The following is a 26570-nucleotide window of genomic DNA, read 5'->3' as shown; positions in this document are numbered from 1 at the left end:
AGCACAATTTATTGAAGAGACTGTCTTTTCTCCATTGTATATCTTTGCCTCCTTTGTCATAGATTAGTCGACCGTAGGTGCGTGGGTTTATCTCTGGGCTTTCTATCTTGTTCCATTGATCTATGTTTCTGTTTTTGTGCCAGTACCATATTGTCTTGATTACTGTAGCTTTGTAGTATAGTCTGAAGTCAGGGAGTCTGATTCCTCCAGCTCCGTTTTTTTCCCTCAAGACTGCTTTGGCTATTCGGGGTCTTTTGTGTCTCCATACAAATTTTAAGATGATTTGTTCTAGCTCCGTAAAAAATGCCATTGGTAATTTGATAGGGATTGCATTGAATCTGTAGATTGCTTTGGGTAGTATAGTCATTTTCACAATGTTGATTCTTCCAATCCAAGAACATGGTATATCTCTCCATCTGTTGGTATCATCTTTAATTTCTTTCATCAGTGTCTTATAGTTTTCTGCATACAGGTCTTTTGTCTCCCTAGGCAGGTTTATTCCTAGGTATTTTATTCTTTTTGTTGCAATGGTAAATGGGAGTGTTTCCATAATTTCTCTTTCAGATTTTTCATCATTAGTGTATAGGAATGCAAGAGATTTCTGTGCATTAATTTTGTATCCTGCAACTTTACCATATTCATTAATTAGCTGTAGCAGTTTTCTGGTGGCAGTTTTAGGATTCTCTATGTATAGTATCATGTCATCTGCAAACAGTGACAGTTTTACTTCTTCTTTTCCAATTTGTATTCCTTTTATTTCTTTTTCTTCTCTGATTGCCGTGGCTAGGACTTCCAGAACTATGTTGAATAATAGTGGTGAGAGTGGACATCCTTGTCTCGCTCCTGATCTTAGAGGAAATGCTTTCAGTTTTTCACCATTGAGAATGATGTTTGCTGTGGGTTTGTCATATATGGCCTTTATTATGTTGAGGTAGGTTCCCTCTATGCCCACTTTCTGGAGAGTTTTTATCATAAATGGGTGTTGAATTTTGTCAAAAGCTTTTTCTGCATCTATGGAGAAGATCATATGGTTTTTATTCTTCAATTTGTTAATATGGTGTATCACATTGATTGATTTGCGTATATTGAAGAATCCTTGCATCCCTGGGATAAATCCCACTTGATCGTGGTGTATGATCCTTTTAATGTGTTGTTGGATTCTGTTTGCTAGTATTTTGTTGAGGATTTTTGCATCTATATTCATCAGTGATATTGGTCTGTAATTTTCTTTTTTTGTAGTGTCTTTGTCTGGTTTTGGTATCAGGGTGATGGTGGCCTCATAGAATGAGTTTGGGAGTGTTCCTTCCTCTGCAATTTTTTGGAAGAGTTTGAGAAGGATGGGTGTTAGCTCTTCTCTAAATGTTTGATAGAATTCACCTGTGAAGCCATCTGGTCCTGGACTTTTGTTTGTTGGAAGATTTTTAATCACAGTTTCAATTTCATTACTTGTGATTGGTCTGTTCGTATTTTCTGCTTCTTCCTGGTTCAGTCTTGGAAGGTTATACCTTTCTAAGAATTTGTCCATTTCTTCCAGGTTGTCCATTTTATTGGCGTAAAGTTGCTTGTAGTAGTCTCTTAGGATGCTTTGTATTTCTGTGGTGTCTGTTGTAACTTCTCCTTTTTCATTTCTGATTTTATTGATTTGAGTCCTCTCCCTCTTTTTCTTGATGAGTCTGGCTAATGGCTTATCAATTTTGTTTATCTTCTCAAAGAACCAGCTTTTAGTTTTATTGATCTTTGCTATTGTTTTCTTTGTTTCTATTTCATTTATTTCCGCTCTGATCTTTATGATTTCTTTCCTTCTGCTAACTTTGGGTTTTGTTTGTTCTTCTTTCTCTAGTTTCTTTAGGTGTAAGGTTAGATTGTTTACTTGAGATTTTTCTTGTTTCTTTAGGTAGGCTTGTATAGCTATAAACTTCCCTCTTAGAACTGCTTTTGCTGCGTCCCATAGGTTTTGGGTCGTTGTGTTTTCATTGTCATTTGTCTCTAGGTATTTTTTGATTTCCTCTTTGATTTCTTCAGTGATCTCTTGGTTATTTAGTAACGTATTGTTTAGCCTCCATGTGTTTGTGTTTTTTACGTTTTTTTCCCCTGTAATTCATTTCTAATCTCATAGCGTTGTGGTCAGAAAAGATGCTTGATATGATTTCAATTTTCTTAAATTTACTGAGGCTTGATTTGTGACCCAAGATGTGCTCTATCCTGGAGAATGTTCCGTGTGCACTTGAGAAGAACGTGTAATCTGCTGTTTTTGGATGGAATGTCCTATACGTATCAATTAAATCTATCTGGTCTATTGTGTCATTTAAAGCTTCTGTTTCCTTATTTATTTTCATTTTGGATGATCTGTCCATTGGTGTAAGTGAGGTGTTAAAGTCCCCCACTATTATTGTGTTACTGTCAATTTCCTCTTTTATAGCTGTTAGCAGTTGCCTTATGTATTGAGGTGCTCCTATGTTGGGTGCATATATATTTATAATTGTTATATCTTCTTCTTGGATTGATCCCTTGATCATTATGTAGTGTCCTTCCTTGTCTCTTGTAACATTCTTTATTTTAAAGTCTATTTTATCTGATATGAGTATAGCTACTCCAGCTTTCTTTTGATTTCCATTTGCATGGAATATCTTTTTCCATCCCCTCACTTTCAGTCTGTATGTGTCCCTAGGTCTAAAGTGGGTCTCTTGGAGACAGCATATATATGGGTCTTGTTTTTGTATCCATTCAGCAAGCCTGTGTCTTTTGGTTGGAGCATTTAATCCATTCACGTTTAAGGTAATTATCGATATGTATGTTCCTATGACCATTTTCTTAATTGTTTTGGGTTTGTTTTTGTAGGTCCTTTTCTTCTCTTGTGTTTCCCACTTAGAGAAGTTCCTTTAGCATTTGTTGTAGAGCTGGTTTGGTGGTGCTGAATTCTCTTAGCTTTTGCTTGTCTGTAAAGCTTTTGATTTCTCCATCAAATCTAAATGAGATCCTTGCCAGGTAGAGTAATCTTGGTTGTAGGTTCTTCCCTTTCATCACTTTAAGTATATCATGCCACTGCCTTCTGGCTTGTAGAGTTTCTGCTGAGAAATCAGCTGTTAACCTTATGGGAGTTCCCTTGTATGTTATTTGTCATTTTTCCCTTGCTGCTTTCAATACTTTTTCTTTGTCTTTAATTTTTGCCACTTTGATTACTATGTGTCTCGGCGTGTTTCTCCTTGGGTTTATCCTCTATGGGACTCTCTTTGCTTCCTGGACTTGGGTGGCTATTTCCTTTCCCATGTTAGGGAAGTTTTCGACTATAATCTCTTCAAATATTTTCTCTGGTCCTTTCTCTCTCTCTTCTCCTTCTGGGACCCCTATAATGCGAATGTTGTTGCGTTTAATGTTGTCCCAGAGGTCTCTTAGGCTGTCTTCATTTCTTTTCATTCTTTTTTCTTTAGTCTGTTCTGCAGCAGTGAATTCCACCATTCTGTCTTCCAGGTCACTTATCCGTTCTTCTGCCTCAGTTATTCTGCTATTGATTCCTTCTAGTGTAGTTTTCATTTCAGTTATTGTATTGGTCATCTCTGTTTGTTTGTTCTTTAATTCTTCTAGGTCTTTTTTAATCATTTCTTGCATCTTCTCCACCTTTGCCTCCATTCTTATTCTGAGGTCCTGGATCATCTTCACTATCATTATTCTGAATTCTTTTTCTGGAAGGTTGCCTATCTCCACTTCATTTAGTTGTTTTTCTGGGGTTTTTTCTTGTTCCTTCATCTGGTATATAGCCCTCTGCCTTTTCATCTTGTTTATCTTTCTGTAAATGTGGTTTTTGTTCCACAGGCTGCAAGATTGTAGTTTTTCTTGCTTCTGCTGTCTGCCCTCTGGTGGTTGAGGCTATCTAAGAGGCTTGATGGGAGGCTCTGGTGGTGGGTAGAGCTGACTGTTGCTGTGGCGGTCAGAGCTCCGTAAAACTTTAATCCACTTGACTGTTGATGGTTGGGGCTGGGTTCCCTCCCTGTTGGTTGTTTTGCCTGAGGCAACCCAACACTGGAGCCTACCTGGGCTCTTTGGTGGGGCTAATGGCAGACTCTGGGAGGGCTCACGCCAAGGAGTACTTCCCAGAACTTCTGCTGCCAGTGTCCTTGTCCCCACGGTGAAACAGAGTCAGCCCCCGCCTCTGCAGGAAACCCTCCAACACCAGCAGGTAGGTCTGGTTCAGTCTCCCCCAGGGTCACTGCTCCTTCCCCCGGGTCCCGATGTGCACACTATTCCGTGTGCACCCTCCAAGAGTGGGGTCTCTGTTTCCCCCAGTCCTGTCGAAGTCCTGCAATCAATTCCCACTAGGCTGCAAAGTCTGATTCTCTATGAATTCCTCCTCCCGTTGCCGGACCCCCAGGTTGGGAAGCCTGACGTGGGGCTCAGAACCTTCACTCCAGTGGGTGGACTTCTGTGGTATAAGTGTTCGCCAGTCTGTGAGTCACCCACCCAGCAGTTAAGGGATTTGATTTTACTCTGATTGCGCCCCTCCTACTGTCTCACTGTGGCTTCTCCTCTGTCCTTGGACGTGGGGTATCCTCCTTGGTGAAGTCCAGTGTCTTCCTGTCGATGATTGTCCAGCAGCCAGTTGTGATTCTGGTGATCTCGCAAGAGGGAGTGAGAGCACGTCCTTCTACTCCGCCATCTTGGTTAATCCTCCCCACACTAACTTTTAAAAAATGTTTGTTGTATTGATTGATTTAAAAATATTTAAATAAAAAAGGACTTAGCTCCATTAAGAAATCTTAGGCAAGATGAAAGCTTTAAAAATCTTGTTGGGAGGTTCTGGGCAGGTGAAAGTGTGTGCCTTGATCAGGCGTGATGCGTCCCCACAGCCCTGGAAGGAGGAAGTGAGGAACATGATGGTTGGCTTAATGCACCCTGATGGAAAAGGACCAGTCGTGAGCAAACGTGGTGAGTAGGAATGTGTCCCCACTCACGTTGGGAGGCAGCAGATAGGATGGCAGCAATCAAGCTGGGGAAGAAAGACGGACATTTCCTTGCGAACTGGAGCAGAAAGTTTGGAGAGGGAGCTCCCAGGAAGAAACCCAGTGTTAGCAAGCAGCTTCCATTGTGTCACTGACAAAAGCCAGCAAATAACAAAGGGCTTTTCATACTATTTTAGAATCCCAGAGCAACACTTGAAGCAGGTGAAGGAAGCTTTTGGACACCACTGAAAAGCTCCCCTTTGGGCAAAGCAGTTTGGTGAAATGAGCTCTTTCACCAAATCTGCATAACGGCCAGGTGAGAGGATGTCGTGGGCTCCATGTGACAGGTGGGGGACTCGAGGTGGGGGAAGGGTGAAGGTCACGCTTTGAAGAAGCTGGAATCTGAACCTCACCTGGCTCTGAAGTCTGTGTTCTCCCTATACCAGGTCCATAGGGACGTATCCAAAATGCCTTATGTTGTCTTGCTCTCCGTCAGCACTGGTTTATGTTTGTTGAGATGGCTGTGAAGAGTGAAAGGTCTGTGTTGAGATTTATTTTTATGTGTGTGGATGTCCGGTTGTTCCAGCACCATTTGTTGGAAAGACTATCTTTGTTCCATTGTGTTGCCTTTGCTTCTCTGTCAAAGTTGACCAAATAGAAGTTGACTACATTTACATGGGTCTATTTCTGGGCTCTACATTCTGTTCCATTGATCTGTCTGTTCTTCCACTGATACCACACTGTCTGGGTTACTATAGCTTTATAGTAAGTCTTGAAGTTGGGTAGCGTCAGTCCTCCAAGTTTGTTCTCCTTCAGTGTTGTCTTTTGCCTCTCTATGTAAACTTTAGAATCATTTTGGTGAAATCCACAAAAGAACTTCTTGGGATTTTGATTGGGATTGCATTGAACCTATAGGTCAAGTTGGGAAGAACTGGCATCTTGATAATATCGAGGCTTCCTATTCGAGAACATAGAATATCTCTTTAGTTTTTATTTGATTTTGTTAATCAGAGTTTTGTAATTTTCCTTGTATAGCTCTTACACATATTTTTGTTAGATTGTATAAATCTAAGTATTTCATTTTGTATAAGCCTAAGTATCTCATTTTTGAGGGGTGCTGATGTAAATGGTATTGTTTTTAATTTCAAATTCTACTTGTTCGTTGCTGGCGTACAGGGAAGTGGTGGGCTCTTGCATATTAGCTGTGTATCCTGCAACCTTGCTATAAGCGATGTTTGCAGCTCTGCCTCTCCCTTGTTTAAGCCTTGCCCAGCTACCCCCTATGCTTGGGGTGCCCTGAGTGTGGCCTTGGACTTGTAGGGCTCTGTGCCTCTGCTCATGGGTTACTCTGTACTCGCATGTCATCTCTGCCTGTTTTGAAGCCTTACACAGTGATCCAGAGCCCAAGCTGGCAAATTCCCCAGGGATGCTTTCCCAAACCCCTCAGCAGAACTGACCCCCTCCTCTGGGTCCTCTGGACTCTGGCTCCCAGCTCGATTCTAGCACCTATCATGTCCTGCCCTATATCACATCAGCTTGTTTAGCTCTCTCTTCTCTACAGGCTACCAACTCCCAGGGGCAAGGATGGAGACTTACTCATCAGCCTCTGGGGATCTGGGACAGGGCCATTCGTGCATTCAGGAACTCAGCCCCAGGTAGTTGAATTCAGTTCATCCTGCTGAGCCTTGATGAAGCCAGGCCACTGGGAGTCAGCCTTAGGGACCTCACTGTCTTAACTTGTTTGGAAAACCTAGGGGTGTCATAGAATAAAATCCATTACTGGCATCTTCTTTGTGGTTACATGTCACTCAGGGGGAGAGGGGAATTAAATCAGTGAAGCAAGCCTGGCCTGTGACCCACAATGCCCCATCAACTGCTGTCACCACTGCTCAGCCTTTTGCAGGGGTCCAGTCTCCCAGGTCCTAGATGGTGGAGAGCCAGAGGGTACTCATCAGGATTGTATTTTTCTTTTAAAAGTATGGATGTGTGGTTTCCACTTTCATTTTATTTTATTTTATTTTTTTATTTATTTAGGCTGTCTTAGTTGCAGCACATGGGATCTTCATTGTGGCATGTGGGATCTTTCGTTGTGGAGCGCGGGCTTCTCTCTAGTTGTGGCGTGCGGGATTTTCTCTCTCTCGTTGTGGCACGTGGGCTCCAGGGCGCGTGGGCTCTGTAGTTTGTGGCACGCAGCCTCTCTAGTTGAGGCATGCGAGCACCGTAGTTGTGGTGCGTGGGCTTAGTTGCCCTGCTGCATGTGGGAATCTTAGTTCCCCGACCAGGGATCGAAGCTGCGTCCCCTGCATTGGAAGGCGGATTCTTTACCACTGGACCACCAGGGAAGGCCCCAGTTTCCACTTTCTAACTCTTGGAACCTGCTGGCTCTAGGGTCTCAGAAGCGATGCCCCAAGGCTGGCTCTGCAGTGCCTGCCTGTCCCCCAGGTCCATCTTTTGTCCTTGCTGAGCTGGAAACAGCCTCTCTCCGAGGACTCTGGCCCCATTCCTCTTGCCTGTTTCCTCTTGACTAGGAGCAGGCTTTTCTGATCAAAAGCTGCTATTCTTTGGAAGGCTGACTCTTTTTCAAGAGTTGTTTTTGAGGACAATTCATTTTAAGCCTATTACATTTGATCAGACTTCACCTTCATTGTTATGTACACTTAACAGCTTAAGATTAGTTTTGAAAAAAATTCAGTCTATTTTGTGACAACTTGTGTGGCTAATTAATGCTCTGCAGTGCACCGTGAAACTGGCAAGGCACCACACAAACACCAAATCATAACACATTTCCTGTTTGAAACTGTCTTAGTAAATTGAACATCTGTATTGCAGTAATACACTGTATTAGTAAATTGAACATCTTTTATTGATTCACCTTGTTAAGCAGGGAAATAATCCTTATGGTTTTATAAGCCTCTTGCAAGTTCTAGTAGATGCCATTTGGAACATGAATTTAGTTGAATAAGTGAAGGCAGATGTCAGGCATTTAATTGGCACTTCTCTCTCAGTCGGCTGTATCAATTTTGGAACTATTGTTGGAGAAGACAAAATTCACCAATGGTATGAAACTGACAGTGAATTAGATGCTGTTGGTCTTTGGAGAGGAGGGAGGGACTGTGCAGAGTTAGTGCTTGACAATAGCTAATGTCATCACCTGGTCTTCACAGGGTCTTCTACGAAAGTTCCTCAAAGAGCAGAGAGGAATAGGGAAGACGGTGGTGGCAGCTTAACTTGATTGCCCCACAAAATTTGTTTTAAAGTCTTGAGCCTTATATTAAATGTTCAAGGGACTTTTGTCTTCTACTCTGTGTTATTTTCCTTCAACTCGTCAGCCAAAAAGATTTGACTGGGAAGATGTATCTTTTTATCTGTGGCTTTTGGACCCCTTGGGCTCAGATACCTGGCTTGAGAAACAGGTATAAAAATGGCAATTAAAGGGGTATAAAAAGATAGTGGAGGAGAACTAAACTATGGTACCTTCAGACAATGGAATATTTTAGCACCAAATACAGTGCTGAAAAGAATTTTGAGCTATCAAGCCATGAAAAGGCATAGAGTAACCTTAAATGCATTTCACTAAGGGAAAGAAACTAATCTGATGACTCCAATTATATGACATTCTGGAAAAGGCAAAACTATGGAGACAGAAAAAAGATCAGTGGTTGCCAGGGGTAAGGGGTGGTGAGGAGGGATGAACAGGCGGAGCACAGAGAGTTTTTAGGGCAGTGAAGATACTCTGTATGATATCATAGTGATGGATACATGTGATGATACATTTGTTCAAACCCATAGAGTGAACCCTAATGTAAACTAGAACTTTGGGTGATATGATGTATCAGTGTAGGTCCATCAGTTGTAAAAAATGTACCACTCTGATGGGAGATGATGATAGTGGGGGATGTGTGTGGGGGAGGGGGAATACGGGAAATCTCTGTACCTTCCTCTCAATTTTGCCATGAACCTAAAACTTCTCTTGAAAACAGCCTTAAAAAAAAAAAAAAAAAGACACCAGAAAATAACCAAAGTGACTTTAGTGTTTTATAATGTAATTTTTAAGCAAGGAAAGGAGAGACAAGAGGCAGAGGCCATGATTGCATTTGCCTTTAGAGTGGCCCCTCAGGAGGGATAGATTGGCAGGGGAGACTAGGGGGACAGGGGACCAGGTGGAGTGCTCACAGTCACCTGTGGAGATGGACCAGTGGCATTCAGGGTTGGGGAGGGAGTGGATCCTGTCCTGGGGCAGCAGGTGGAATGATGGGACCTGGCAACTGCAGCATTAGCAGGGAAGAACTGACGCATTAATTAACAGGTGCTGAGGGCATCCTACCAGCCTGGCCCTGTGTTGGGTGTTTCACACCTGATCCTCATTGGAATTTGTTAGCCACCTTGGGTGATCAGTTTGGGCAGCTCCGATGAGGAATCTGGGGCTTGGTGAGGTTGAGAGTGTTCCAGGATCACCTCTACTAAGCAGCAGGACCCATGTCTAAACTCAGAGAGGGTGGAATCAACAGGCCTCAGTGACTGTCTAGACAAGGGCGGGGCATGAGTGGGGTAGGAGAGATGTCTCTACCCTTCCTCTCTTGCAGGTCCCAGCCCCAGAGTCTTCTTATCCAAAGACCCCCCACCACCCCTGCATGATTTGCCCCTTCAACAGCTGACCCATCTCTGGCCTCTTGGAAAGAGCACTGAACTTGGAGTCCAGTGGCTGAGGGCTGGACCCAACCTCAGCCCTCCTAGCTGTTTGCCTTCCCCTCTCAGAATGTTAGTGTCCTCGGAAAAATGCAGATGACAATTTCATCGTGAGAATGAAAGAAAAGCATGTAAAAGAAGTCAGTGCCAAACCCAGCACCGAGGGTGATAAGAAGATGGTTTGTTCCATGCCCTTAGATAATGTTGGGTTTGAGTAAATTTGCAGAGTTCCAAGTTGTGTCACATAGTTGGACTTTGAAAAAACATATAATTCTCACCCATTGAATTTGTCAATATTGGTGTGTAGCCTCTTGCACTCAATAGCATTAGGGTACATCCTGTGTTGGGGCCAACAACAGGCCATCTCTGCAGACACCTGTGAAGTCCTTTCAGGTGACAGTGGTCACTCTGTCCTGGTCAGTGCTCTCAGACAACTCAGCTCTAGAAACGTCGCCTGCTTTTGCCGCACATAAACTTTCCTTTGCACCTTCACAGTGGCTGTATGTTGCTAAAACTACCCCTTTGGTGGCCAGTTGGCCATGTGTACATCATTGTTTTCTCTTGGCTTCCTCTTTAGTTGTGGCTGTTTATGTGAAGGAGTCCTGGTGGACCACTGAAGATGTACTAAGAACCTCTGATCCTGCAAGAGAAGGTCTGATGAAGGTGAGGTATTGCAAATTTAAGTGGACATTGCAAAACAGGTTTTAAAGGTCAGTGTACTTATTATCATGTTAATAATTTAAAGCAGTCTACCCCTGTGGATACATTTTCTAGGACTGCTGTAACAAAGTGCCAACAAACTGGGTGGTTTAAACAACAGAAGTGTATCATTTCCCAGTCCCAGAGGCTAGAAGTCCAAAATCAAGGTGTTGGCAGGGTTGGTTTCTTCCGAGGGCCGTGAGGGAGAATCTGTTCCAGGCCTCTCTCCTAACTTATGGTGGCCTCAGCTTTCCTTGGCTTATCAATGGCGTTCTCCCTGTGTCTTCCCATCCTCTTCCCTCTGTGTCTGTCTGTCTTTGTCCAAATTCCCCTTTTCCATGTGGACAGCAGTCATGTTGGATTAGGGCCCACCCGAATGACCTCATCTTGACGTGATCATCTGCAAAGACTCTATTTCCAAATAAATCACATTCATAGGTACTGGGGGTTAGGACTTTAACATCTTTTTGGGGGACACAGTTCAATCTATAACACCCCGCCAGCAAGGAAAATAGTAGTAAATGGCTATATGCAACAGATACCTGGCTATTGGTAAATCTCTCTTACCTTCCTGAGTGGCCTCTCACATCTTAATTTTGAAACTTTAATCCACATCATCTCTCTAGGGTGTAGGGAAGTTCTGTTTATTGCATTCCAGTAATGTTTATTGGTACTTACTATGAGGTAGATATTATGTTAGATGCTAGCCTGTGTATTTACCTGGACTTTTTACAGGGATTATCTGACTTCAGAATCTTTAAGGTATTTGTTTTGCTGACAAAGAAATTGAAGCTGAGCCACACAGCTTGTAAGTGATTTAACTGGACACAAATGCTAGTCTCTCTGACAGCAGGCCTGGTGGTCTTTGAAGCACTGTGGCTTTATAGAGACCTAGGATGGCAAGGGTGAGGGTTCCTTGTGGCTAAGGATGTTCAATATCTTTTCATGTACTTATTGGCCATTTGTATGTCCTTTGGGGGAAAATATCTATTAAAATCCTTGGCCCACTTTTAAAAAAAATTTATTTATTTAATTTATTTTTGGCTGTTTTGGGTCTTTGTTGCTGCACGTGGGCTTTCTCTAGTTGTGGTGAGCTTACTCTTTGTTGCAGTGTGCGGGCTTCTCATTGCAGGGCACGGGCTCTAGGCACATGGGCTTCAGTAGTTGTGGCACATGGGCTCTAGAGTGCAGGCTCAGTAGTTGTGGCGCACAGGCTTAGTTGCTCCATGACATGTGGGATCTTCCCGGACAGGGGCTTGAACCCGTGTCCCCTGCATTGGCAGGTGGATTCTTAACCACTGTGCCACCAGGGAAGCCCCCTTGGCCCACTTTTTAATTGGATTGACTTTTTTCTGTTGAGTTGTAAGAGTTTTTCTATATTCTAGATGCAAGTTCTTATTGCATATATGATTAACAAATATTTCTCCCAGATCTATGGGTTGTCTTTTTCAAGTCTGTTTTTCCCCCAGCTTTATTGAGATATAATTGACATATAACACTTGGTAAGTTCAAGGTGCACAATGCATTGATTTGATACACTGCAAAATGATTACCACCAGTGTTAGTTAACACCTGCATCACATCACATAATTGCCATTTCTTTTTTGTGGTGAGAACATTTAAGACCTACTCTCTTAGCAACTTTCAAGTATGTAATACAGTATCATTAGCTACAATCACTATGCTGTATATTAGATCCCCAGAACTTGTTCATCTTATAACTGGAAGTTTGAACCTTCTGAACATCTTTCCCTCTCCCCCACCACCAGCTCCTGGCAACCGCCACTGTAGTCTCTGTTGCTATGAGTTTGGCTCTTTTATGTTACACGTATGAGATCATGCAGTGTTTGTCTTTCCCCTTATTTCACTCAGCATAATACCCTCAACTTCCATCCATGTTGTCACAAATTGCAGGATGTTTTCAGGTCTGGTTTTAATTGACTTGATAGACATTATTATTATTATTTATTTTATGCTGCGTTGGGTCTTCGTTGCTGCGTGTGGGCTTTCTCTAGTTGCGGCGAGCAGGGGCTACTCTTCATTGCAGTGCGAGGGCTTCTCATTGTGGTGGCTTCTCCTGTTGCGGAGCATGGGCTCCAGGCACGCAGGCTGCAGTAGTTGTGGCTCGTAGGCTCTAGAGCACAGTCTCAGTAGTTGTGGCGCATAAGCTTAGTTGCTCCGTGGCATGTGGGATCTTCCCGGACCAGGGCTCGAACCTGTGTCCCCTGCATTGGCAGGCGGATTCTTAACCACTGCACTACCAGGGAAGCCCAATAGATATCATTTTGAAAAGGGTTTTCTTCCAGTAAGTTAACGATGGCTGGAGATTCAGCAAATGGGTGCTGCCTGGCATAAACACACACACACATCTGCCTGTGTGTGTCATTGTCTGTGGATGAAGCAGGTGGTATGAGCGGTTGGGTGTTCTGAATCCCGGGAAGAGTTTGATTGGCTTTTTAAATATATATATATTTTTTAGAACAAGAGTGGTCACTTCCCTCGTGTATCAATTCTTCTAAATTTAGATGAGGAAAACCCTCACGCTTTCTGAAAATGTGGCTTATGTTGTGAACAGAGAGATACTTGGATGTTAATTCCACTTAATGAACCAGGATGTAAAGATCTATCTGCCTCAGCTGTATGTAGGGATAGTTTCCCTCTCCATTTACAGAACTTGGTGTCTTGACTTTTTTTTCTTTTAATTACATTCTGTTTCTTAGCCAGCTCTTCTTTGCAAATTACCAAACCAAACCAAACCAAACAAAAAACCAACTTTCTTAGTGTTCTTTCTGTTAACATAATTAGTGGTCCTAATTGAGGGATTAGAACTGGTTCTTAGTTTTGTGTTTTCAGAAACGTTTCTAAGTCAGAATCACATGTCACACATTTTTTTCCCCCTGTAATGAAATTGGACAAATTAAGTGCATTTTCTTTTTCTCCTTTTTTCTCCTGCCAGTTTTTGATTGGATATTTCCCTTCTGCCAGATGCAATCTGTTTTTCTCTTCTGGCTTTCCTCTGAACTTTTTGGTTTTATAAGTTGAAAAATATAGCCTCCCACATTACATCCCTTGGGTTTTGTGATGAACTAGTTATTCTTAAAGTCTGAACTTGATTTGGCTGCTACTGTCTGAGATACAAAATTGAGGTGGCTTCTCAGAGTTAAGCTGGTGTGGCTTTTGCAAATCTTTTTCTCATCTAAGATTTGGCTCCAGATGAAGGTGAAATATTTTGCATTCTGGGCCAATTAATAAGCTTATTGGCACTAAACACTTTGTGCCATTTGCTAGAGGGCTGCAAGCTGACTTATTTTTATTATTGGAGCATTTGAAAAACATACAAGTGTCTGAGAGACCACTTAGGCAGTCTTCTCCCTTGATTAGTGGAGGAAACTGAAACTGAAAGGCGTTGTGAGTTGCTGAAGGTCTCCCAGCAAATCTAGGCCAAGAAGCCATGACCACAATGATGATGGTGATGATAATAAACATTTAAGGGTCCAGTATTAAATACAAAACCAAACATTCATATTTATATCAAACTTCCCTTTCCCAAACCTCTAATGGATGAAAATGCAGAAGGGAGCCACTGGCTGGGCTGCAGCAGGTGCCCTGGCCTGGGACTCAGAAGTCCTGGTCTGGTGTTGCAAACCTGCCTGCCTTTGATAGAGCCCTTGTCCAGCTGTCTTAAGGCCTCTTTGGAACAAGGCAGGGAAATCAGTACATGTAATTGCTTAGCCTCTTTGAGCTTCAATTTCCTCACCTATAAACCAGGACCTCTCTGGCGGGTGCTGAGAATAGAATGGTAGCAGGTGGGTGGCAGTCTCAGCCCAGGTAATACTCTTGCTGATTTCATGGTGCTGCATAGGAAGGGGCGACAAACACCCACACCCTTAGGCTGTCATACAGCAATGTTGTTGAAGTAAAAGCTAATAAAACAATACCGTCACTTTGTCACTAGCTGATAGGTTTCATCTCAAGTGCCACATTTTAGCGGTTGCTTGTAGTTGTCCGGGAGACTGCATTTAGGAGGATCCTGAGACCATATCCAGGCTCAGCCACATAGAGTGGGGATTGATTAGTTATGTCTGCTGTGGGTGCAGGAGTGGGAGGCCTTCATTTATGCCACACCTGTGCCATCTGTGGGCTATACAAATGCAGAGAATATGAACAGGCAGGAGCAGGAAATCATGTTGACTTGTTAATGGTCAAGCTCTTTTGGGGGCCTGACCTTGACCACAATACAGTTTCCTCAATTGTCATGACATTGCAATGGGTGAGAGACAGTTCCATTTTGTAGCCTTAGGATGGGCTACGCCTTGAGTCCCAGTAACTCTCTGGGGTTGGGACTCTAGTATGTGCTCAAAATCTGTCACAAGCCATTGAAAATCAGTTGCTCTTGGTGTAGCAACTGGACACCGATAATAATACCCAATTATTTACCCTCCTTCTGAGGGTCAGAATTCTGGGGCTGTTGTTAAAAATGGCAGACTGGGTTTATCTCTGGACACATCCAGGGTTTCTGCTGAAATGGCTTGCCTCTATGTAACCTCCTGTTTCACTGGCATGTGACTGATTGTTCTCTGTCTCTTCACATTCCATGTCTGTGGTCCTGGAGACCCAGGAGGCCCCTCTGGCCATGCTCCTCGCTCCTGGAGGCCAGTGCATGTGAAAGGTCAGGGGTGGGAAAACCTCCGTGAGAAACTATGATCCGCATTTTGGATCTTGAGCATGAGAAGAACTGTATGGTGGGGGAGCCCACACCTGGCCCCGGCGTGTGGGTTGATTCCAAGCATAGAATTTATTGTGTCTGATTTTCCCCTCTTGTCTCACTTAGATGTTCTTTTTGTTTTTCCTTCAAAGGTTCAGTCATTTGGGGAAAGGATTGTGCTTTTCATTCTAAACGTCGTTATTTTTGGAAGACTGGAGAGGAATTTGGATGATGATGACATGTTTTTTTTACCTCACTCTGTGAAGGAGGAGGCTAAAATTCTGTGGAGAAACGGAGCAGCTGTTGGATTTTACACAACCAAAAGGAAAGGTAAGGGCCATGCGGCCGTGTGGGGTCACTGCCACTTCAGGCTCCGGGGGGAGGCTTCTGGGTGTCTGCCTGCCTTGGAGGACTCCCTGAGCCCAAATGTTACTTGGAGAGAATCTTCTGGCACTAGAAGTATCACTAATTCAGCTGTCATGTAAATAAGCCGAAGGTATGGATTTCATTTTCACCACATTGCTCGTTTTACTGGCAAACAGAATGAAAATTCATCATGGTCCTTGGATTCCCAGGCAGTGCCATGTCCCCTGTAAAATACTTGTTGCTGTTAATGGTTGTAAAATGACTTTGCAAGCACAATGCTTTTCGTTTCTTTTCTTTAATGTTACCAATTAGCTGTTAGGAAAAATGCCATTGCTAATAGCTGACATGTGGTGCAAAGGCACACTGGATGCCAAGATTTATAGACATTACCTCAGAAGAGAGGGAGGTCGGCTGCGATAACGAGGTTAGGGTAAAATCCTGGGACTTATTTTTAGGGGCTGTGATGAGCAGGGCGTGTGGAACTTGTACTATTTTGTCTAAGAGATCAGTCTCTTCTTTAACGTTGCTTTCTTTAATAGCTTCTTTGATTTTGAAAGGCTGTCAACATCTCTGACCCAACTGGTCCAAGCCCCATCATTTAATTCTTACAAAGTTCTGAATTTTAGCAAAAATAAAATTTCCAGGTACACCACCATAGATATGCTGTTGTCTGAGTTGAGTGTTTTTCTCTGGGAATAAAAAGGCTATGATTATGGTTTTGAGCTGTGTTCACATCGTGTATGTGTTCCACCTGTCCAGGATGGAGTAAACCTGCGTTTCAGTTTTTCCCTCGGTGTGGTGTGAGATGACCAGTTTCCCACGCAAGCAAGTCATGTAATTAATTATTCGTCAAGGTCAGTCATAGAGGCTGAAGCGCCTGTGTCTTTCACCTCCTTGGGTCATGAAAGCCCTTTGTCCTTTGTTTTGATGTACTGTTTCACTTTTTGGGGTGGCTGTATTCTTTAGTCATTATTTAGATAGACCAAGGATCTGGAGAATACTTGAAATGGAAGTATTTTTGTAATTCCTCTTTCTTGGGAGACTCATTTGTTGTCATTTTCTACCAAATGGCTTGTCTTAAATCTGTAGCTAAATCATTTGTGCTGTAGATGTCCTACTAATAGAAACAAAAACTGTTAACAGATTCCAACCTGATGTGTGAGAACCACAGCTAAGGGGCAGAAAGAGCTTGACCTTGGTCTCGCCCACTGCTGCTGCCGCTCCTGGTTGCAGTGATACCCCAGACTTTGTTCTGTGAGAATTAAGCAGAGGCTGGATGTGGCTGCCTCATTCTTCCTAAGGCAGACCCAGAACCTTGGAGTGGAAGGAGGATATTATGGTGTTGAGTTGAGGCAGTTCAGTCTAGGTGCTTGGATTTCCGCCTCCTCTTCATTTCTGACGAATTCCACGAATTTGATGGAAAGTCCTCTGAAGCTGCTTACTAGGTATTGTTGTTTTCATCCATGAACTGATTTTTTTAAGTGGCAATTGACTGTTAGTTACTCAACAATTGAGTTAGTTTAAAAAGTATCAAATGAGGGACTTCCCTGGTGGCGCAATGGTTAAGAATCCTCCTGCCAACGAAGGGACATGGGTTTGATCCCTGGTCTGGGAAGATCCCACATGCTGTGGAGGAACTAAGCCTGTATGCCACAACTACTGAGCCTGCGTGCCACAACTGCTGAAGCCCTCGTGCCTAGAGCCCATGCTCCACAACAAAGAGAAGCCACTGCAATGGGAAGCCCTTGCACCACAACGAAGAGTAGCCCCCGCTCGCCGCAACTAGAGAAAGCCCGCACGCAGCAATGAGGACCCAACACAGCCAAAAATAAATAAATAAATAAATAAATAAATAAATAAATAAATAAATAAATAAATAAATAAATAAATAAATAAATAAATAAATAAAGTATCAAATGAGTAGAAAGTTAAATAAATAAAATATATTTTTCAAGTATACACTGCCAATTAAAAACATTTTTTTACTGCCTGTTTCTGGATTAGCTTATTTTTGGAGAGACAGAATAAAAGCATTTCCATGGAATAATTATATAGACCTTGCCACCAGCAATGTGTGAGAGTTCCAATCACTCTACATCCTTGCCGGTACTTGGTGTTGTATTTTTAATTTTAGTCGTTCTGCAAGATGGGAAGTGGTATCTAATTTTGGTTTTAATTTGCATTTTACTAATGATATTGATCATGTTTTCATGTGCTTTTGTTATGGTCCTATATCTTCTTTGGTAAGTGTCTGTTCAAATATTTTTGCCTATTTTTATTGGGTTATTTGTTTTCTTATTATTGAGCTTTGAGCATTCTTTATGTGTTTTAGATATTGGTTCTTAATCAGATATATTTTGAAAACATTTTCATTTTGGTTTAATAATTTTTTCAAAGAGCAGAAGTGTTAAATTTTAGTGAAGTCTAATTTATCATTTACCAATTTTCATTATAATTCAGTTCAAAATATTTTCCAATTTACTTTGTGATTTCTATGGTTCCTTTAAAAGTGAGTTTTAAATTTCCAGGTATTTGTGAGCTGTTCCAGATGTTTTATTTTTTGTTGATTTCTAATGCAATTCTGTTGCAATAAGATAATATAGTCTGTAACATTTTAATATTTTGAAAACTATTGAGAGTTGTTTTACGGCCCTGTATATGGTTTGTCTTGGTAGACACTCCATATGGACTTGAAAGAGTGTGTGTATTTTGTAGGTATTGGGTTTCATGTTTTGGAAATGTTGGTTAGGTTAAAGTGATTGATGGTGTCATTCAGATCTTCTATATTCTTAACTAATATTTTTGTCTAAGTCTATGAATTTCTGAGGGAAGTATGTTAAAGTCCTTATGATTGTGGATTCATCTCTTCTTTTAATTGTCAGTTTTTACTTTGTGTATTTTGGAGCTTTGTTATTAGTCACATCTAATTTATGATTGCTATATTTGCCTGATGTATTGACCATTTTGTTATTATGAAGTGTCCCTCCACTTGTCTCCAGTAATATCTCTTGTTAAGAAGTCTATTTTGTCTGTTATTAATACAGCCACTTCATCTTCTTATGCTTACTATTTGCACAGAATATATTCTTTCTAGCTTTTTACTTTTAGTCTATGTCTTTATATTTAAAGCATGTATATTGTTGACAGCATACAACTGGGTCTTGGATTTTAAATCTGGTTTTGATAATCTCTGCCTTTTGATTGGAACATTAGTCTATTTACATTTAAGTTTTAAAAATTTATTTTTGGTAGCGTTGGGTCTATGTTGCTCCTCACGGGCTTCTCTAGTTGTGGCGAGCGGGGACGACTCTTCATTGCGGTGCGCGGGCTTCTCATTGTGGTGGCTTCTCTTGTTGTGGAGTACGGGCTCTAGGCATGCGGGCTTCAGTAGTTGTGACACGTGGGCTCAGTAGTTGTGGCTCATGGGCTCTAGAGTGCAGGCTCAGTAGTTGTGGTGTGTGGGCTTAGTTGCTCCACAGCATGTGGCATCTTCCCAGACCAGGGATCGAACCCATGTCCCCTGCATTGGCAGGTGGATTCTTAATGACTGCGCCACCAGGGAAGTCCCCTACATTTAATTATTGATATGATTGTACTTAGATCTTCTCTGCTGCAGTTTGTTTTGTGTCTTCTGTTTCTTTTTGTTTTTCTCTGTTCCTCCTTTCCTGTCTTCTTTTGTTTTAATCAGATATTTTTTACTATTCCATTTTAATTTCTCTCTTGGCTTTCTAGCTTTATATTTTTATACTTTTTAAAGTTGTTGCTCTAGAGATTACATATGCATCTTAAACTTAAACTTATATTAACTTAGAGTGAATATTGAATTACTTAAGGTAAAATATAGAAACTTTGCAATAGTGTATTTTTATGTACCCATCATTTTATTTACATAGTGCTATTGTTATATATTAGATCTGTTTGTTATAAATCTGTCGCTACTGACTTATAAGTTTTAATTTAAGTAGTTATATCTTTTAAAGATGTTAAGGAAAAATATATAGTTTAAAAATATTTACCCACATATTTACCATTACAATATTTTTGTATAGGTCCTAGTTGCCCTTCAGGCTAAAGTACTTCCTTTAGCATTTCTTGTAGTGGCGTTGCTGTTAGTAAATTCTCTCAGGTTTTGTTTACTGAAAATGCCTTTATTTCACTTTCATATTTGAAAGGTTGTTTAGCTGGATGTAGAATAATTAGTGTTAGTTTTTTTCCCTCAGAATTTTGAATACGTTGTTCCAGTATCCTCCGGCTTTCATAGTCTTGGGTGAGAAGTCAGCAATTAATCTATTGTTGTTCGTCATACATGACATGGCATTTTTCTCTGAATGCTTTTAAGACTTTCTCTTTAGCTTTTTTTGCAGTTTAACTGTGACTTGTCTAGGAGTTATTTTATTTTTGTTTATCTTTTTAGGAGTTTGTTGAGCTTTCTGAATCTTTAAAGTTTTCTACCAAATTCGGGAAGTTCTTGGCCATTATTTCTTCAAATTTTTGTGCTATTTTCTCTTTTCTTTTTCTGGGATTCCAGTTATATGTATCTTGGGGTGCTTCACATTGTCTTGCAGGTCTCTGAAATTTTGTTCATTTTTCTTCAAACATTTTTCTCTTTTTTGGCTGGATAATTTCTGTTGAACCATATTCAACTTTATCTGCCATCTCCAAACTGTTGTTGAACGTATTTAAAATTTTCAGTTACTGTACTTTTGAGCTGTATAATTTCTGTTATGTATAGTTTCTGTTTCTCTGTTGAGATTCTCTATTTATTCATTGAGCATATATTTCCCTTTAATTTGAAAAATTAATTCTTTGAACATATTTGTAAAGCTATTTTGAGTTTTTTGTTTACCAAATCCAACATCTGGGCCTATTTAAAATCAGTTATATTACAGTGACATCAGCAACATGACAGTGAAAAGCTCCCCTTCAGTCTACAACCAGTAAAGCATCCACAGCTCAACAAAGGTGCCTCTGCTCAACCCACTGGGACGCCAGAGATTTCCACATATCTGCACATTTAAAGGTGGGTGGACTGGAACACATAGGGGAGGCAGAACTGAGGGAACAGCAGCCCAGCTCTCTGGCCATGGAAGCTGAGCCCATAGCCCCAGAGAACACATAATAGCAGGGGAGGCAGTGAGCACCACTCTGGCCTCCCAGCCACAGTGGTGCCTGCAGCCACAGGTAACTGGACAGCAGCAGCAGTGGGGCCTGAGACCCCATTCCTCCAGCCACTGACGTGCTCACAACTCAGGCCCCCTACTCCTCCACACACAGTGATGGAGTCTGTGAACCTTACAACATTGAGCATAGCACAGGTGCCTGTGCAACCCCTGCTCCACCCACCCTCATCCGCCCCCTGTGGCAGCAGAGTCTACAACTCAGGGGATCCTGGATGCCAGGGAAGAGCTGATCATCCCAGTGACATTAGCAGCAGGAAGGCATCATTGACCCCTGGAGACACAAGAAGCAATAATGAGGACACGGGCCACACCTCTCACAGAGGTGGTGGAGGGTAGAATGTGCCAACTCTCAAACATAACTGGAGGCAGCTCAGGTAAGGAAAACCATAAACTTGTGCTATAGCGCCACCTACTAGAAAGCAGAAGAAAGACCTCTAATTTCTAACCTGTTGAATCATTAGAATCAAGCAGAAAGATATTTGCTACTTCAAATGCACGGGCAGAGGAACAACTCATCAAGTGCCATGAAGAGCCAAAGTAACACCATGCCACGAAAAGAAAATGACAGTTCTCCAGAAGCCAAATTTAAAGTCACAGAATATTGCAATTTAACTGACAAAGAATTCAAAATAGGTGTCCTGAAGAAATTCATTGAGCTATGAGAAAACTCAGAAAGACAGTTCAGTGAGCTCAGGAATAAAATTAATGATCAGAAGGAATACTTTACAGAAGATATTGAAACTCTAAGAAAGAACCAAGAAGAAATTCTGGAGCTGAAGAACTCAATAAACAACATAAAGAATGCATTAGAAAGCACTGGAAATACATCAGACCACATGGAAGAGAGAATTAGTGAGCTTGAGGACAGAAATCTAGAAATGATGCAAGTAGAAGAGGGAAGAGAATTAAGATATAAAAAATGAGGAAATTCTATGAGAGCTATCCAGCTCTTTAAGAAGGATGCATATTAGGGTTATGGGTATCCCAGAAGGAGAAGAGTGGGAAAAGGGGGCAGAGAGATTATTTAAAGAAATCATAGCTGAGAAATTCTCAAACCTGCAGAAGAAACTTGATATACACGTCCATGAAGCTAAGAGAACACCTACTTGCCTCAATGCAAAAAGACCTTCTTTAAGACACATCATATTAAAATTGTCAAAAGTCAATGACAAAGAAAGAATTTTTAAAGGCAGCCAGGGAAAAAAAAGGATGGTAACCTACAAGGGAACCCACAGAGGCTATCAGAAGATTTCTCAGCAGAAAGTCGACAGGCCAGGAGGGAGTAGAATGACATCCTTAAGGTACTGAAAGATAAAAACCGTCACCCAAGAATACTTTATCCAACAATATTATCACTCAGATATAAAGGAGGAATAAAGACTTCCCCAGATAACTAAAAACTGAGGGAGATCATCAACACTAGATGTGCCTTACAAGAAATGTTGAAAGGAGATCTTTTACCAGAAACAAGAAGGTAAAAGGACACAAAACTGTGAGTAAGGTGATACATAGAATCAGAAAATTGTAACTCTTTATCAGAATAGGTATTAAACATTTTATTATAGCATAAAGGTTAAAGGGGGAAAATCAGAAAAAATAATTATAGCTACTTCAATTTGGCAACAAACTCACAACATGAAAAGGGATAATTTGAGACAACAAAAATGCAGGAGGGGAAGGGGAAAAGGTCAGAAACCCTATAGGTAAATGAAGATAAGATGTGATCAGCGGAAAAAGGACTATTTTATCTACGAGACATTTTATACAAACCTCATGGTAACCATAAAACATAAATCTAGAGCAGAGACAATAAACATAAAAAAGGAGGAAACTGAAAAAAAATCATAGAAAACCACCAAACCAAGATGGCAGGCTGAAACACAAGGAAAAAGCAACAACAGTGATATAGAGAAACCAGAAAACAAAAGGTAAAATGGCAGTAGTAAGTCCTCATTTACCAATAATTACCCTAAATGTAAATGGAGTGAATTCACCAATCAAAAGACGCAGAGTGGCTGGATGGATTAAAAAACAAGAAACAACCATACATTACAGGAGACTCACCTCAGCTCTAAAGACAAACATAGGCTAAAAGTGAAGGGATGGAAGATAACACTCCAAGCAAATGCCAGTCAAAAGAAAGTGGGTGTAGCCACACTCAGCAGACAAAATGGACTTAAAGCCCAAAAAGGTAACAAGAGACAAAAATGGACAGTATATAATAATAAAGGGGACAATTTATCAAGAAAACTCAGTGATATATGTATATATAATGCATATATATATATATATATGCATTTAACATAGGAGCACCAAAATATATAAAATAATTATTAACAGACCTAAAGGGAGAAATTGACAGCAACATAGTAATAGTAGGGGACTTTAACACCCTACTTACATTAATGGATAGATCGTCCAGACAAAAAAATCAACAAGGAAACTGAGGTCTTAAATGAAACATTAGACCAGATGTATTGGATAGATTTGTACAGAACATTCCATCCAAATGCAGCGGAATACACAGTCTTCTCAAGTGCACATGGAACTTTCTCAAGAGTAGGCCATATGTTGGGACACAAAACAAGTCTCAGTAAATTTAAGAAGATTGAAATCACATCAAGCATCTTTTCTGATCACAATGCTATGAAACTAGAAACCAACTACAAGAAGAAATCTGGAAAAAATCACAGATATATGGAGACTGAACAAAGTGCTACTGAACGACTATTGGGTTGATGAAGAAATCAAAGGAGAAATAAAAAATTACCTGAAGATAAATTAAGATGAAAAGATGACATACCAAAATTTATAGGATGCAGCAAAAGTGGTACTAAGAGGGAAGTTTATAGCAAAACAGGCCTACCTCAAGATACAAGAAAAATCTCAAACAATTTAAACTTACACTGAAAGGAACTAGAAAAAGAAGAACAAACAAAGCCCAAAGTCAGTAGGAGGAAAGAAATAATAAAATCAGAAGAGGAGAAATAACAACAGATACCACAGAAATACCAAGGATTACAAGAGAATATTATGAACAGCTATATGCAACAAATTGGACAGCTTAGAAGAAATGGACACATTCTTAGAATCATACAACTGTCCAAGACTGAATCATGAAGAAACAGAAAATCTGAATAGACTGATCACTAGTACAGAGGTTGAAACAGTAGTCAAGAAGCTTCCCCCAAAACAGAGGTTCAGAACCAGACAGCTTCACAGGTGAATTCTACCAAATATTCAAAGCTTTAATGCCTGTCCTTCCCAAACTCTTCCAAAAAACGTAATAGAAGGGAATGCTTCCTAACTTATTTTGCGAGGACAGCATCATCCTGATACAAAAATCAGACAAAGACAGCACACACAGACACACACACACACACACACACACACAGTGATGAAAATAGTTATATGTCTATGATGAACATAGTTCAATATCTCTGATAAACATAGTTGTAAAAATCCTCAACAAAATATTAGCAGACAAAATCCAACAATACATTAAAAGGTTCATACCCCACGATGAAGTGGGATTTATTCCAGAGATGCAAGGGTGGTTCAACATATACAAGTCAGTCAGCATGATACAGCACATAAACAAAATGAAGGATAAAAAACATATGATTATCTCAGTAGATCTAGAAAAAGCAGTTGACAAAATTAAATGCCCACTTATGATAAAAATTCTTAATAAAATGATGTAGAAGGGACATACTTCAACATAATAAAGGCCATATATAATAAACCCACAGCTAACATCATACTCAGTCATTTAAAACTGAAAGCTCTCCCTCTAAAATCAGGAACAAGATAAGGGTACTGACTCTTGCCACTCTAATATAATATTGGAAGTCCTAGCCAGGGCAATTAGGCAAGAAATAAAAGGCATCCAAATTAGAAAGGAAGAAGTAAAACTATTTGCAGATGATATGATTTTATATGTAGGAAAGCTTAAAGACTCTACGAAAGAACTATTAGCAATAACAATCAAATACAGTGAAGTTGCAAGGTATAAAATCAACATACAAAAATGTGTTATGTTTCTATATGCTAACGATGAGCTAGCAGAAAGAGAAATTAGGAAAATAATACCATTTACAATTGCAACAAAAGGAATCAAATACCTAGGAATAAATTTAACAAGGAGGTGAAAGACCTGAAATGGAAGAAGACAAAAATAAATGGAAAGATATTCTGTGCTCATGGATTGGAAGAATTAAAATTGTTAAAACATCCATATTACCTAAAGCAATTTACAGATTTAATGCAATCCCTATCAAAATACCAAGGATATTTTTCATAGAAATTAAAGAAATTCTAGAATTTATGTGGAACCATAAAAGACTTCAAATCTTCAAATAACCAAAGCAATCCTGAGAAAAAGGGCAAAGCTGGAGGTATCACACTCCCTAATTTTACACTCTTTTACAAAGCTATAGCAATTAAAACAGCATGGTATTTGCAGAAAAGCATACATAGATCAATGGAATGGAATTGAGAACCCAGGCATAAACTCACACATATGTGAACTATTAACTTATAACAAAGGAGCAAAGAACATACAATGGGGAAAGGATAGTCTCTCCAATAAATGGTGTTGACGAATCTGGACAGCCACATGCAAACAAATGAAACTAGACACTATCTCACAACATACACAAAAATCAAGTCAAAATGGATTAAAGACTTGAATGAAAGATCTGAAACCATAAAACTCCTAGAAGGAAACATAGGCAGTATACTCTTTGACATTGGTCTTAGCAATATCTTTCTAGATCTGTCTCCTCAGGCAAAGGAAACAAAAGCAAAAATAAACTACATCAAACTTAAAAGCTTCCATGCAACAAAGGAGACCATCAACAAAATGAAAAGGTAAACTACCAAATGGGAGAAGATATTTGTAAATGTACATCTTATAAAATGTTAATATACAAAATATTTAAAGAACTCATACAACTCAACAACAGAAAAATAAACAGCTTGATTAAAAAAAATGAGCAGAGGATCTGAATAGACATTTCCCCAAAGAAGACATACAGATGGCCAACAGGCATATGAAAAGATGTTTGACATCACTAATTATTGGGGAAATGCAAATCAGAACTGCAGTGAGATATCACCTCATGCCTGTTGGAATAGCTGTTTTCAAAAAGGCAAGAAATAACAAGTGTTGGCGAAGATGTGGAGAAAAGGGAACCTTTATATGGTCCCATACACTGTTGGTAGGAATGTAAAGTGGTACAGCCACTATGGAAAACAGTATGGAGATTCCTCAAAAAATTAAGAATAGAACTATTATATGATCCAGCTATCCTACATCTGAGTTTCTAAAGAATATGAAAACACTAATTCAAAAAGATATATGTTCATCACAGCATTATTTACAACAGCCAAGACATGGAAACAACTTAAATACCCATCAGCAGATGAATGGATGAAGAAGATGTGGCATACATACACCATGGAATACTATGCAGCCATAAAAAAGACGAAAACTTGCTGTTTCTGACAACATGGATAGAACTTGAGGGCATTATGCTAAATGAAATAAGTCAGATGGAGAAAGAAAAATACTGCATGATTTCTCATATGTGAAATATAAAAACAAACGAAACCCCAAAATAAATGAACAAACCAAACCAAATAAAACAAGCACCTAGATATGGAGAACAGAGTAGTGGTTACCACGGGAGGGAGTGGAAGGAGGAGGGTGAAATGGGTAAAGGGGATCAACTGTATGGTGACAAATGAAAACTAAATTTTTGGTGATGAGCACAGTGTAGGGTATTCAAAAGTATAAATATATTGTTGTACATGTGAAATGTATATAATGTTATAAACCAATGTTACCTCAATAAAAAATAAATCTAAAGAAAAAAGAAAAAGATAAAATCAGTTATATTGACTATATCTGGTTTTTTTTTTTTTTTCCTGAGTGTGGGTCACAGTTTCCTGTTTCTTTGCATGTGTTGGTTGAAGACTAGATGTTGCAGATACATT

At 40.3% G+C, this 26570-nt stretch overlaps 1 protein-coding gene across 1 annotated transcript in view; it reads left to right on the top strand.

Moving 5' to 3' along the window:
* The window catches only part of LOC133084985 (protein FAM169B-like), an 89775-nt gene that overhangs the window by 39440 nt on the left and 23765 nt on the right, over window positions 1-26570 (top strand). Inside the window, 2 exon segments of the mRNA XM_061181807.1 lie at window positions 10198-10283; window positions 15177-15354. Of these exon segments, the coding sequence (XP_061037790.1) occupies window positions 10198-10283; window positions 15177-15354 (264 nt within the window).

The sequence above is a fragment of the Eubalaena glacialis genome, chromosome 2, assembly GCF_028564815.1.
Source record: "Eubalaena glacialis isolate mEubGla1 chromosome 2, mEubGla1.1.hap2.+ XY, whole genome shotgun sequence".
Taxonomy (NCBI): domain Eukaryota; kingdom Metazoa; phylum Chordata; class Mammalia; order Artiodactyla; family Balaenidae; genus Eubalaena; species Eubalaena glacialis.
This window is presented reverse-complemented; position numbering and strand designations above follow the sequence as displayed.